Below are 14,795 nucleotides of genomic sequence, written 5' to 3' on the forward strand. Positions count from 1 at the left end.
TGCCCATGTCACAATGCTTTTATGTACACCTCTACATATATTTAAGTCTTGTATTAAAATATTATTTAAAATATTAGCTATTTGTTGTCTAATTTGTTTGTGTTGCATGATAAAACAAAAAAAAGCATTGGAATGCTAAGGTTTGTTGTACTGCTAAGCATTGTTTTCTTTTACAAAATTAAAAATATTCAGTAGTCTTTATAAGTCATCCATTCTAATCCCCATAAACATACTCGTATATCTGTGGCTGCTTGGAAATCAAATAAAAATAAACAGTCAAATCTAAAATCTTACACTATTGTTTTTTTATAAAATCAGACAGACCCTCAAACTTTTTATACAGTTTCTTTATAAGCGGTATTGTATGAATAGAATCATCAACAAAAATATAAATGTCAGGAGTGTACAGATTAAATTATACAGATTATAAAGGTGTTTATTTCATGATAATAGTAAAAAAAGAAGCAGCTTACTGTGGATCATAATTTTGACTGCACAAACCTAAGCAAAACCTCTACTACGAGCAGACAATGTATTATCATCACCAGATGACAATGTTACCTTTATACAGTCAGATATTACCATATACTGAAGCAATAGGCCTACTGTCACTTTGCCAAATTTGTCTCAGCTCAGTCTGATAATATTAATGCAACTGTCTCCTTCTTGTGGTACAAACATGTAACTACTTTGAAAAAGGATGCTTAGCTCTGAGTGAAAACTAATACAAAATTGATACAAAATACCACTTTAGCAATTTCTACTTCACCTTGAACTCCTCCTGAAGGACTATGACCCCAATGTTTTCAATACTTCCACTTCCATAGAGAAATCAACTTTCATTTGTAGATTAGAGATTGCGTATAGTTAATCATTATCTTCTCGACATAAATTGTACCAGCAATTACTCCTAGTAAAATGCATCAACATGCCAAGTGCAGTGAGACAACTGATTATGTCATAGAAAAGATTAAAACATCATAGAAACAGATTGTTTTGAATTGTGTCTGAACTCAGATTCATTGGGAAGACTGTTGATACCCTAGTGATAGAGTGCAAATGCAAATTGCAAAATTATTTGATTACAGCAACCAAGCATGACTTTACAATCCTGATTAATAAACAACCTATCGTGTTTGATAGAAGAGTAATTGTGCAGGGAAAATGCAATTTACAACCTAGAGTATATGAACCACAGAGGCTTCAATGGAGCATACAGGGTTTGTAAAGCCACATATTATACAGAAAAAAATTTAAATACCATTTAAAAGCTTGTTAAAGAGTTTTCTTTTTGTTTAAAGAAATTAATACTTATATTCAACAAGGATGCATTAAATTGATCTAGAGCGTAAAAGACATATTACAATTCCAGTGTTACATAAAAATCTATTTTAAATAAATACTGTTTTCAGCAAAGATTTCTGAATGATCACAATAAAAATGAACTGTACTGATATCTCACAAAATTACTGTTTTTACTGTATCTTTGAAATGCAGCCTTGTAAAGCATAAGAGACTTCTTATTAAATAAGTCATATTTCTGATTTTAACAAAGATCACTATTTTGCAGATTCTGCAAGGTATTTGTAAACTTATAACCACAACTGTTAATGGTTTTATTAGTCCTGTATGTTCACTTGAAGCCTCAATGGTTCAACATTATGGTTTAAGTTGCAGTAAATTGCAGAAATTTTGTAACATCATTAATATCATGAAATATTTTTGAGTTTAGGTATTTTCTTGTGTTTGCTTTCAATAGGACGATACCAAAGGTCATGCAATGGGACTATACAAAAGGTCTTCAAAGGTCTTATTTTATTGTACTGTTGAGAGATAAAGACTGAGGGAATGATAAAATAAACCATTATCAGAGATTATCATGTCTCAGGTCTTGATATTTCTTAATCTTGTCATTTAGTCTCCAGATAAAACTTCCACCCTACAATGTTGCGTTAATTTTATATTTGGGCAGGCCATGTACACTTTTTGGTTATAAGTTTTTTTTTCATTATAAGTGAATATTGCCACAGCTTTTCTCACAGTGGATTTTTCATTAGTATTTAAGACATTGTAAGCAATAACAGTGAAAAACTCTCAATTAACTGTTGAGTCATGTCATAAATACTGTACACTGATAAAAATGATTTTGTGGTGAAGTAAATACTACAGAAAAAAACAGTGTAATTTACATGAAAAAGTTAGTTTAGGCAAGAATAAAAAAAACTAGGTAAATTATATATTAGTACTCAATTCAAGCATGTAGAAATGAAAGCGTAAATATCAACGTTATAAAATTAAGTAAAATTACTCAACTTTTCTGATACTGGTGTTCCCATCATGCACTGGGCCTTGAATAATTAATGAAGTTGATTTTTCACTGTTTTCCTGCTGTATTTACACTGTTTTATCATTTTTGTTGTTAGGATTAGTAACTTGCCATTTTGTGACATTTGGAGTTTCAATGTCAACACATTCAAACACAAAAATGAACCATCAAATGTTACCATCATTGTGTATTGTCTACCAAGTATTGAGGTCTCTGCGTTCACGTAACACGGAACTTTTTATATGGTGTCTCACACCATATCTATTGTATTAATTACTTAGATGTTTCTAAGTAAAGCATATGCTTTGAAAGTGTGGATCAATTCAATGTTATATTGTTTGAGTGAAATGTATTGCAAAGGAAACTTCAACTAAATAGATATTACTCAACCTTTTACTAGACAAGTTAAAATGACTTATTTTCTTTGTTACTTTCACTTAACTTAGTTAAGTAGAGTTTACTTAATTCCATATGTGAAATCTATTTTAAAAATATGCGTGCAAAAACTTGCCAAAGAAAAATTAAGTACATTTTATTTTTTTTCATTTTTTTTTTCAGTGTAGCTGCAAAATAATACACCGATAACCCCATTAGAATAGTTTCGCCTTTCACAGTTCTCAATTTAAAAGATGCAACGGATGTCAAATTATGCTAGCTAAAATTCATTGCTTAATGCACCACTCAGAGTTCCACAGAAGTTTTTGCCACATAAACCACAACTAGTGTAACAGACACACCCTACAGTTTAAACAGCAAACAATTCAAACAAAAGGAGGACTTTGTGTGAGAACAACAGAGACACTAATGCCATGTGAATATTCAACCATCCAATACAAGTGAGTGCTTGTTCTCATGGAATGACTTGAAGCCTCCACTCTTTTTGCACAATCAATGATGAAGCAAGGCATGCTGTGATGTGTAACGTATAGCCTGGAGGGAGGGTGAATTTTATACTCTGTGAGCTTTACTCGGCCACATCAGCATGAAGATAATACTCAGATAACACAGCGTGCCTTCACTCGCACAGGTATAAAAGACAGGCGCAGGGTAAAGTTAGGCCACCATCAGGATCACAGCAGTCTGTCATTATGACCTTCAATGGGACCTGGAAAGTTGACCGCAATGAGAACTACGAGAAGTTCATGGAAGAAATGGGTGAGTGGACAGACAAATTAAGCATCGCCTGAATATTGTTGGTTTCAAGATCAAACGCTGAAATACTCTTTCTAAAGATGTTGAGTGATTCAGCGAGTCATTATTTATAAGGTGTTTGTGCTTGTGTACTGCATATCTTCAACAGGCATCAACATGGTGAAAAGGAAACTAGCTTCTCATGACAACCTGAAGATCACCTTGGAGCAGACCGGAGATAAGTTCCATTTGAAGGAAGTCAGCACTTTCCGCACAGTGGAAATTGACTTCACTCTGGGTGTCACTTTTAACTATTCTATGGCAGACGGCACTGAGCTCACAGTAAGCACAACAATTTCAGATTTAAGAGGCATTTTCAGTCTTTACAACCTTAAAAATAAATGCTCTGTATTGGCATGGTTCAATGAAGAACCTTTAACCCATAGTGAACCCAAGGGCAAAGGTTCAGATGTTCAGAGAACAATACGTAACTTTCATAACACCCTCTATTTAAGCCTCCTGAACAAACAATCACTAACAGGTCAATGAAAGAATGTCACACTGCTGAGTTCAAAATGAGTCCTTTGACATTCTGATTGCAGGGATCCTGGGTCATGGAGGGTGACACGCTCAAAGGAACTTTCACACGCAAGGACAATGGAAAGATGCTAATAACAACCAGGAAGATTATCGGTGATGAACTTGTACAGGTGAGCTGTTGTTCCTTATGGATTATGACATATCCTCAGATAAAAATTTGAATTAAATGCTATAAACTTGTGTTGTCTCACTTTTTGATTTTTTGTTGCTTGCAGAGTTATTGCTATGAAGGTGTCGAGGCCAAGAGGATTTTTAAGAGGGGTTAAAATGCCATCAGCATTCCAACATTTAGTTGGACGATATGAAACCAGTTGTTGTAAGCATTCAACCTGATATTAAGGGTTTTAACAAATTGGCAGCCCTAAAGTTTACAAAGCATGTATGTAAATCATGTCATTTTCTCTATGAGTTTTGATATTTATGGTAATAAAGCCCTTTTTACGTCCTTGTGTGAACAGTTTTAATTATATGCTGCATGTGTTGTGACTCGTGTTGGATAAAATTATTTCTAAAAGAAATATATTGTGATACATTACAATGTGTTCCATTGTTTAAAAAGAAAAATTTTCAGATGTAAAAATAATCATACAAAGACGCAAATTAATTGTATCAGTGATTGAACATTTGAAGTTTATTAAACAAAGAATAAAAATAACTGCATAATCATCTCCAAAAATATATAGCGGATATCATTTTACATTATTAATTTATTTTGAATTATGTCAATATTTTGCATGAAAAAAATCACAAGAAGGCACTCAACAAACAACCTCTAGGGAGAATGTACAAAGGTCCATTTGCAATGAAATTAAAGTCAAAGACACAGTCGCTATTCTCTGTCTTTAAGACTCTGTCTTTAAGACTTATTTTATATATACACACTACCGTTCAAAAGTTGTAGATTGGTAAGATTTTTAGATTTTTAGAAGTTTCTTCTGCTCACCAAGGCTGAATTTATTTGATCCAAAAATACAGCAAAAACAGTAATATTGTGAAATATGTTTACAATTTAAAATAACTGTTTTCTATTTGAATATATTTTAAAATGTGTGAATGACACATTGTGATGGCACATTTTTGGCCCTGTGATGGCAAACCTGAATTATCAGCATCATTACTCCAGTCTTTAGAGTCTCATGATCTTTCAGAAATCATTATAATATGCTTATTTGCTGCTCAAGAAACATTTATTATTATTATCAATGTTGAAAATAGGTGTGTACATTTTTTTTCAGGATTATTTTATGAATATAAAGTTGACAAGAACAGCATTTATCTGAAATAGAAATCTTTTGTAACATTATAAATGTCCTTACTGTCACTTTTGATCAATTTAATGCATCTTTGCTGAACAAAAGCATTGTTTTTTAATTTCTTTAAAAAAAATAAGAATCTTACTGACCCCAAAGTTTTTTGAATGGTAGTGTATTATGTCACAAAAGTTTTCTATTCATCAAAGAATCCTGAAAAAACAAACAAAAAAAACACAACAACAACAATGATTTCTGAAGGATCATGTGACACTGTGGGAGTATAATGCCGGAAATTCCGCTTTAACATCACAGGAATTAATATAATTTTAAAATATATTCAAATAGAAATGAGTCATTTTAAATTGTAAAAATATTTCACAATATTACTGTTTTTGCTGTATTTTGGATCAAATAAATGCAGCCTTGATGAGCAGAAGAGATTTCTTTTAAAAACATAAAACAATCTTACCAATCTAAAACTTTTGAATGGTAGTATACTGTATTATCTGTCACAATTTAGTAAAAGATAGTCAATAAATTTGATATTCAGCCTAAAATGGTCATTCCTGTTCACAAGCAAATACTGATTTAAGCCAAAGTGCATACTGCCCTCTTGTGGATGGCTCTTGTGGATATCATAAGATACTCGAACTTCATGATTTACAGGAAAAGTACTAAAGGACAAATCTCTCTTATGCTTCCTTCAGTTTCAAACATTTGTAATTACAAGTACAAAAACAATCCATATGTTTCAACTTCTTTGGCAATTCTCTTGCATTACTTCTCACTGGGTCACCAGGACCTAATAACAAAGAAGATTTATTATCATTGCATTGTTTTTAAATACATAAAGTACTAGTCAAATGTCTGAAAACATCAATTCATTCTTTATTATTATTGTAGTTTTTTAATTACTTAATATTACAACTAGGCTATTCAGTGTTAGTAATAGTAATAGTCAATCAATGGCTGAATAGGCAATAGAACATTCTTTTTTTGGTATTGTTAATAAAGTATTATAGTATTTATCAATATTTTGAATTAGGTTTTACATTTTCAATTTCCATTTTAATTTTAATTTAAATTTTTTGTTCAAATTTGAGTGGTTTAGTGTTTTTTTATGACTTTTTTTTTTTTTTTTTTGTCAAATGTTTCATTTTTTTATTTTTTTGTTTTCTATTTATTTATTTCCTATGGAAGCTTGTTTCCGCCACAAAATAAAAATAAATAAAAGATAATTGCGACTTTTTTTCTCGCAATTGCGACTCTATATCACGCAATTCTGACTTTATATCTCAGAATTCTGACTTTGTATCACGCAATTCTGACTTTATAACACATAATTGCGAGTTTATATCTCGCAATTCTGACATATTTTCTCAGAATTGTGAGATATAAAGTCCAATTCTAAAGGGAATTTTTTTTTTTTTACCTTAGAATAGTTTATATCTCACAATTCTGACTTTATAACACGCAATTGCGACTTTATATCATGCAATTCTGACTTTATATCTCCCAATTGCGTGATATAAAGTCAGAATTCTGAGATATAAAGTCAGAATTGCGTGATATAAAGTCGCAATTGCGAGAAAAAAAGTCAGAATTCTGACTTTATAACACGCAATTGCGACTTTATATCTCGCAATTCTGACTTTATATCTCAGAATTCTGACTTTATATCTCAGAATTCTGACTTTATTTCACGCAATTCTGACTTTATATCTCGCAATTCTGAGAAATAAAGTCAGAATTGCGAGATGTAAACTCGCAATTGTGAGATAAAAAGTCGCAATTATCTTTTTATTTTTTTATTTTGTGGCGGAAACAAGCTTCCATAAATTTCCCCTTTAGTCATTTTAGTACTTAATTATTTTATTTCATTTATTTGTTAAGGTAACATTTTACATTTTTGTTTACCTAATGCTTAATAATTTAATTTAATTTAGAACAAACTTAATCAAGCTAATTAACTATGGTAACAAATTCATCTGCTAGTATCTTTATTATCTTCTCACCACTCCTTTATTATCTCATTTCCTTTCACATTCTTTATCAAAATAATAGGGCATCGCACACACCATCTAGCATGATAACATTCGTAGTTCACTTGGTTCAGCTAAACATTGGGCTGCCAGAAGCTTGAAGACAGTTTCACTACTTTATATGCTCCTTTATGGTCTTTCTTAGCACAATTCTCTGCTGTGGGTCATTTAGCTGAAAAATGGCTGAAATCTACATTATTGTTTGCTGTGTTGCTTACAGTAACTACAAAAAACAGTATGTACATAAAAATGTACGTTTAAAACAGTAAAATGATGAATGTTCTTAGTTATCCCTTTCATTTATCTGGGTATCTGGTGTGTGTACAAATTTTGAGCCTGATTGTCAAGTTTTACTTTAGATAAAAAGAGCTTATAGTTCATAAGAAACTTACATTCAGTCAGGTTTGTCTAAAATTCTGACTGATAATGTAGACACAGGTTTTATTTCACTGTAAACCCTAATGCTCAAAATAATTAATTGGTTTGAATATAGGGTGAATTTAAAGGGTAACTCTCGCCAAAATGCAACCTATAGGGTCTTTTTGTTAATCTACCCGAGGCAAAGTTTCGTTTAAAAGCATAATTAGAATGGAAACGCCATTTTTAAGTTTGAGCGTATTTTCGTTTTCGGTCAAATTGCCTTTTGAATGGGAGTCCTTGGGGCACATCTATGATAGCATCAAAAATCACAATTTTTAAAACACTAAGAAGGCTCGACACAACATTAAATTTTGCTTGAAGTATCACCAGGGGCTCTAGACATGAACTCGAGCATTGAGAGCATTGTTTGTGTACACACAGTTTACTAAAAAGAAAGAATTTGAACAACTCATTGTAGCTGTGTCCGCCGGCATTTTGACAGCCAAAAATGGTTGATGGTGATACTTCGAGCAAAGTTTCATGTTGTGTCGAGCCTTCTTAGTGTTTTAAAAATAGCGATTTTTGATGCTATCATAGAAGAGCCCCAAGCACTCCCAATTCAAAGGCAATTTGACCGAAAACGAATATACGGTCAAACTTAAAAGTGGCGTTTACATTATAATTATGCTTTTAAACGAAAGTTTGCCTCGGGTAGATTAACAAAAAGACCCTAGGTTGCATTTTGGCGAGAGTTACCCTTTAAATAAACAAATTAGTTCAATCAAATTAACCTTTATGAGTATTTAAAACTTTCTTTTTCTTTTGAGTTCACAAAACTGACACATTTTAAGTAATCCAAATTGTTTAATTGTTTTGAGTTTTATTAACTTGTTTCTTTTAATTTAGAAACTTAAATTTAACTTTAACTGAAATTTAACAATTGTTCAGTGCTAATTCATGATATAACTGATGCTGACAAATGCTTTTTATAAATTAAATTATTTATTTAATCATAATGGCTGTTCTAAATAATGATCCTCAACTTTACTTCATCACTGTAAACACAAATAAGTTGGCAAAACTGTAAAACTTTGTGGTAATCAGTTACATAAAAAAACTTAAGTTTTATTTTTATTTTATTATTTTAAATAATTTTAAGTTAAATTTAACTTACTCAAATATTTCAAGTTAAGAGCAATTAAAATGTATGAGTACAAAATAAAAATCAATCAGTTCTGCTTACTTAAACTTTGGATTTCTTAACTTAAAAGTTTTTTTATGTAACTGATTACCACAAAGTTTTACAGTTTTGCCAACTTATTTGTGTTTACAGTGATGCAGTAAAGTTGAGGATCATTATTTAGAACAGCCATTATGATTAAATAAATAATTTAATTTATAAAAAGCATTTGTCAGCATCAGTTATATCATGAATTAGCACTGAACAATTGTTTTATTGCATTTAATTCAGGTTAAAATCATTTATAAATATATTATTGTTCATTGTTCATTCATGATAGATTAAATGTATTTTTTTTTAATTAATAAATGTATTAAATGTATTGCACATTGATAGTTTGTGTTATCCATTGCATTCACTAATAAACAATTCTCTTATGGTTTAACTTCAGTAGTTTATTGTAAAGTCTTAAGAGTTAATAAGTACATTGCTACAAATATGTGCAACATTATTACTTGAAGAATTGTACTTTTTAAACTTTTAAGTTTTAAACAATATCTGAAGGTTTGGTGAGAACTTACCATAACTTTCACAAATATCCATGTTCATCTAGCCCTTTTGAAGTGACAGGGTGCCATTTAGCAGTGGGCTTATTGATGCTATTGCCTGAAAAGGACAACTTAGTTTATTTAAGCTAGTAACTACAGTTAGTAAGTAACTAAATACATACACTACCAATTCAAAGGTTTGGGGTCAGTAAGATTTTTTTTTTTTTTTTTTTTAAGAAATACTTTTATTCAGCAAGGATGCTTTAAATTGCTCAATAGTAACAGTAAAGACATTCATAATTTTACAGAAGATTGCATCACGGTTTCCACAAAAATATTAAGCAGCACAACTGTTTTCAACCTTGATATTAATAATAAATGTTACTTGAGAACCAAATCAGCATATTAGAATGATTTCTGAAGGATCATGTGACACTGAATACTGGAGTAATGGCTGCTGAAAATACAGCTTTGAATTTTGCATTACAGGAATAAATGCAAATTTAATTAAATTTAAAAAATAAATAAATAATAGAAAACAGTTATTTAAAACTGAAATAATGTTTCACAATTTTACAGTGTATACTGATTCTTGGTCAATTAAATTAGCCATGATAAGTAAAAACATTAAAAAAAATCTTATCAACCCCAAACTTGTTTAACAAACTTATATAAAAAATATATCAATGAATGAATGAACAGCTCAGCTGAGCTCTAACATACCAGAGTCAGACTTATTTTTGGCACGTTCAGATTGGTTCTCTATGCGGCTTGACTGTCCCATATCTCTCCCGTCCTTTACAGCACCTCTCGGCTCAGGCATGGAGAGGACCAACGGCCTCTGGTGGTGATACTTTAGTCTGTAGGTGTCTGTCATACAATTATCCACAGAGAAATAAGTGGTCAGTGCTACTCCAGATCCTGGAGACACTGAAGCAGATGGCTTAACCCACCCACAAGATCTTTCCTCAGGCTCGCTGGACACCTGCTCCCCTCTTTCCTGGTCAGAACATGATTTTGAGCTCATATCTAATGAGCTTGGGCATGTGCCATTGATTTCCATTCTCTTGTGTACTGCGGTGGTGTGCAATGATGAAACGCCACGGTCGGATGCTCTGGAAGCTGTCTGTGATGGCTCCTGTAAAATTCTGGGACGGAAGGGTGGAGTCTTTATCTCAATAGGTCGCTGTGCGTGTTTGGAATGAGTTGGCATTGATGGAGCTATTGCTGACTCTTCCCTCGGCTGCAAAGGGTAAATGGTGCGATTAGGACCCGGTGATTCGTGTGGAGCGACTTCACTGGTGCTAGAACGATAAGCACTGTCTTCCAGCTCGGAAAGAGGGTTAGTGAGTTCATCAGAACTGTTACACTCTGAACTGCTGATCTTGCCCAGGCGGCGCAGAAGGGGGCTTTCTGGACTGTGGTGCCATTGCATGGAAACTTCCTGTTGCTCTGCTTGTAGGTCGCCGGCCGATAGGTCTTTCTCTGCGTAGCCCCCTTTCCTGGCACCACAGGATGAGTATCTAAGCTTCCTTCTGTGAAACATAAACACTCTTGTTTAGATGTCACCTTATTTCATCATATTTACATATTTCAGATATTTTCTTAACATACTGTATTGTCTCATTTAAACTAACAAAACAAACTAACAACAATAACAACAACGAAAAAACTACAGAAATGGCCTATTACACAATTGCCCTTTATACTTTGATTGTAAAGGAGTCAAAGTGTCCATGATTAAGAAGTGGATAAGTCTTATAAATATCTAGTTTACAACAAATGTGTCAAATTTACTGTTGTATAGATGTTGATTTTATATGGTTTGGAAAACCTTTAAAACATGTTTAAGAAAAGTTTGCATTTAATGACTCATAAAACTTATTATCACAAATGTCATGTGGTATAACTTGTGTGAGTAATTTCAGTACATTCTTTTAATGAGGCTTTTTTCTTCATTAATATATCAATACAGTTACATCACCCTCACACTTTTATTTCATGCCCTTTAAAAAAATGCATTTTAATTCATAAATTAAAACCATAAGGTGTATTCAAGTCATAGTACAAATTGCATTTTAATGCATTTCTTGAAAAAAAGTTACAACAAATAGAGGCATGTGATTGACCTATGTGCAACTGTCAATGCATTATTTGTAGGCATAAAAACAAGTTAGTAATCAACTGAATTTTTAATTTGTATTTAACCTTTCTTTGAGAGTTTATATTCTTATATATTTGTCTGTTTATTATTGTGATCAAACTGTGATTCAAATATCACCATAAAATGTTTTTATAAATGTGAACTGTATATTGCAACATATTTGCAGTGTAAAGACAAAGCCTGCAAATACCTTGAACTTGGGCTGCCTTTCATGAGATGTTCTGAGTTCTTTCCCTGAATTTTAACCAAATGTTTACCTGAGGAAACAAAATGCAAACCGATAATTTATTTTATTTTCTGAGACATAGAACAACAGGCAATAAAGCCTAAAAGGTGGATTTTTGCATCTCTGCCATTGGTGTGTAGCGACAAAGAAACAGAACTGCCAAAATCCCCCTATCTGGATCACAGTGGGCACAGACACACTCACTAGGACACATCCTACTCACTTATTTATAAATAGACAGACTATTCATCTCTTTCCTGCCAACCTGCTGAGTTCCATGCGAGGATAAAGCCACAGGATACAACATGTCCTCTAAGTCTAAGAATTAAAGGCATTAGTTATAGAAAACATTTTACAACTGATGATATTTTTGTATTTTCACTTTCCTGTACTCCTGTATTTATCCCTTTACTGAATGTGTGCTGTCCTACTGGCACATAAGCTTCTTTTTTACTTTACTAAGAATGGGATTTAAAATTCCATGACTTCTGGGAAACCAAGATTCGTAAATAGTACATGCAGATTTTAAAGGGGCTGCTTTTGTGACTGCTACACAAGACTGATGACAATGGTGCAACTAAGGCATTATAAATAATTCGATTTATCTCTCTCTCTTCCTCCTACATCCCCATTTTCCAACCTAATATAACAGTCTTTAGTGGGACGATGTGTTTTAAATTTTAAGCTGCTTCTGTCTGTTTTTGCTCTCATAGAAGGAGAGAGAGGGATTTTCTCAGTTTTTGGCATGCTACCATGTGCTACCATGGAATTAGAGAGAATTACAGTTGCATAAAATCACAAAGTATTCAAAAACATGTAAAAACTGTAGATGAGTCAGTTTTTTGGAATGACTCCAAATGCCAGTCTATCTTTTGGGGTTTGATGGAGCTTAGTTTCATTTGTAGATTAAACTAAACCATTCTTTTGAGCACATGCTAATTTACGGGGTGCCAAGTGTGACCTGAAATGCTCATTCTGTGAATGAAATATGTATTTAGTCCATGAAAGGGGGTTAAAAATTATGTTCTCCACAGAATGAGCATTTTGTATTCATGAAATGTAATGTAGATATTTCCCCTTCAGTCGGTCAAGTTCGACGTCACATCAGAACCAACCGATGCATTGGGATTTCCCCTGAGAGCCCAATAACCTCAGACTGTTAACTAAGCAAGCTAAGGGTGGCCCCCTCCGCTCCCACTCAGCCTCAGCAGCAGCCTCCACCCAGGCCACAGCGTGGAGCAGGTTGTAGGAATGCTACCCACCCCATCCAGGCTCCTGCCAAACCAGGCGGTAAGTGTAAGAGCAAGTGGCCCCGAGACGGGCGACCAAGAAATGGAGGGATCAGCTCTTCGGGAGATGGTAACCGCATCACTCCCTTCCTCGGAGGAAGGCCGGATGGAGAGTTTTGTTTCTGTTCCGCCACTAGCCCCACAGTCAGCGGTACCAAATTTTTAAATAAAAGAACAATTTCCTCTATTTCTGGGTCCCAAGAGGTTGGTGGTGCGCAACGCTATGCCTTGCCACCTCTTCTGTCGCCAGTGGGCAGCAGCGTCACCTCACACACCCTCTGCCCAACCGTGAAACCAAGTAAGTGTTGCACTGCGCACTCAGACCCCACTTTGCCTCAGACGCTATGCCTTCTAAGTCGGGGCCCCCCGTTCCACCTCACTGCCCCACAGCGGGTACGTCTGTGGTTCCTCTGACCCCCCACTCCTCTAACACACCGATAGTTGTGGAGCTTCCAGCTGAGCACGCTGGCCCTTCCCATGGGGGCCAGTCGTCTCATTCGGGGCTCCGCCGGATGATCCGATGTCGATCGCTGCATCGGAGGGTGAGCTTGAGTCCTCCGGGGATGAAGACTCGGCTGCGTTGTCCTCTTCAGGGAAAGTAGTGTTGCCTAAGCCTGACCCAGAGCTGACGACTATGTTTTCCTGGGCCGCCGAGAGAGTCTGGCTCGTGTGGAGGCCTCCGACGTGTCCCAAACCCTCAAGGTTGGACAATTTGTTTCTCGGGGCGGCTCGTGCTAGTTCCCAGTGCTCCACCCCGGTACTTTTCTTTCCAGAAGTGCATGAAGAGGTTACCAGATCGTGGACGGCACCCTGTTGAGAGCTCACTCTATCAGAAGTGTTGCTTCTACCTGGGCGTTGGCGCACGACGCCTCGCTAACAGATATATGTTCAGCTGCGGGCTGGGCCACACCCAACACATTTGCTATATTATAGTTTTTGTGTAGTGCCGGTATCTTTCCGTGTGCTCGCTTCAAATAGCTAGTAACACCGGAGACCCCGCTCAGTGTCTTGCTTGCTGCTCCATTCCACTCCTGGATAAGACCGGATAAGTGCGCTATCCTGCTCCAGTAGAGTTCCCCAGTTGGCGAGGCCTGTTGAGTTCCTCCACCACCACCATCGGTGGTCAGACGAGGGGGAGCGTCCGACACCAGTCCTAACACTTGTAAGTACGCCCAGTGGTTGAGTCCTGTGCTAGGCTAGGTGCCCATATATTGTGATCCCTATGGTGATCCCATATGTGTATTCTTCCATGGTACAGCTTCCCTGACTGCAAGCCCGTGTCTTTCCCTTGGCAGAGTCTGCTCTGCTGTCCCTGCCGGCATTGACTCCTCCCTAACTAGGCCGGAGCTACCTCAAAGACATTCCATATGTTGCACTTCCCTAATGGCCAGTCCATATGTGTCATTTTCACATGATACCTCCCTACGGGTAGGATGTGGATTCCACAGCACTGTTTTCCAAAACTTGAGAGGGGTCGCTTTTCCAGTGTTATCCAATAGTCTCGCTAAATAAGTCATACGGAACAGCAGTGATTGACTCTCTCGGCATAAGCCCTGTCTCATCTTATGCAGGGCGCTGATGCATGTAGGACGTTTTGGTTACATATGTAACCCTCGTTCCCTGAGGGAGGGAACAGAGACGCCATGTCCCGTCACCACAGTTGCTGTCCCACCGCT

General features: G+C 35.2%; 2 protein-coding genes across 5 annotated transcripts in view; one reads left to right on the forward strand and one right to left on the reverse strand.

Annotated features, from left to right (window-relative positions):
• Window positions 1–3,309: 3,309 nt before the first annotated feature.
• Window positions 3,310–4,502, forward strand: fabp2 (fatty acid binding protein 2, intestinal). The gene is made up of 4 exons (XM_081361343.1): window positions 3,310–3,481; window positions 3,627–3,799; window positions 4,060–4,167; window positions 4,273–4,502. Exons 1-4 carry the CDS (start codon window positions 3,415–3,417, stop codon window positions 4,321–4,323), a joined length of 399 nt encoding a protein of 132 aa, XP_081217469.1. The 5' UTR covers window positions 3,310–3,414; the 3' UTR covers window positions 4,324–4,502.
• Window positions 4,503–4,659: 157 nt separating this feature from the next.
• Window positions 4,660–14,795, reverse strand: part of usp53b (ubiquitin specific peptidase 53b) — a 77,119-nt gene continuing 66,983 nt past the window's right edge. For all 4 annotated transcript variants that reach the window (XM_081360305.1, XM_081360306.1, XM_081360304.1 and 1 more), the window contains 4 exons: window positions 11,795–11,861; window positions 10,164–10,975; window positions 9,474–9,558; window positions 4,660–6,112 (listed from right to left, as the gene is read on the reverse strand). In XM_081360305.1, coding sequence (XP_081216431.1) covers window positions 9,482–9,558; window positions 10,164–10,975; window positions 11,795–11,861 — 956 coding nt within the window. In that variant the 3' untranslated portion in view covers window positions 4,660–6,112; window positions 9,474–9,481. The remainder of the gene's footprint in view (window positions 6,113–9,473; window positions 9,559–10,163; window positions 10,976–11,794; window positions 11,862–14,795) is intronic.

The sequence above is a fragment of the Scardinius erythrophthalmus genome (assembly GCF_964197995.2).
Source record: "Scardinius erythrophthalmus genome assembly, chromosome: 3".
Classification (NCBI taxonomy): Eukaryota; Metazoa; Chordata; class Actinopteri; order Cypriniformes; family Leuciscidae; genus Scardinius; species Scardinius erythrophthalmus.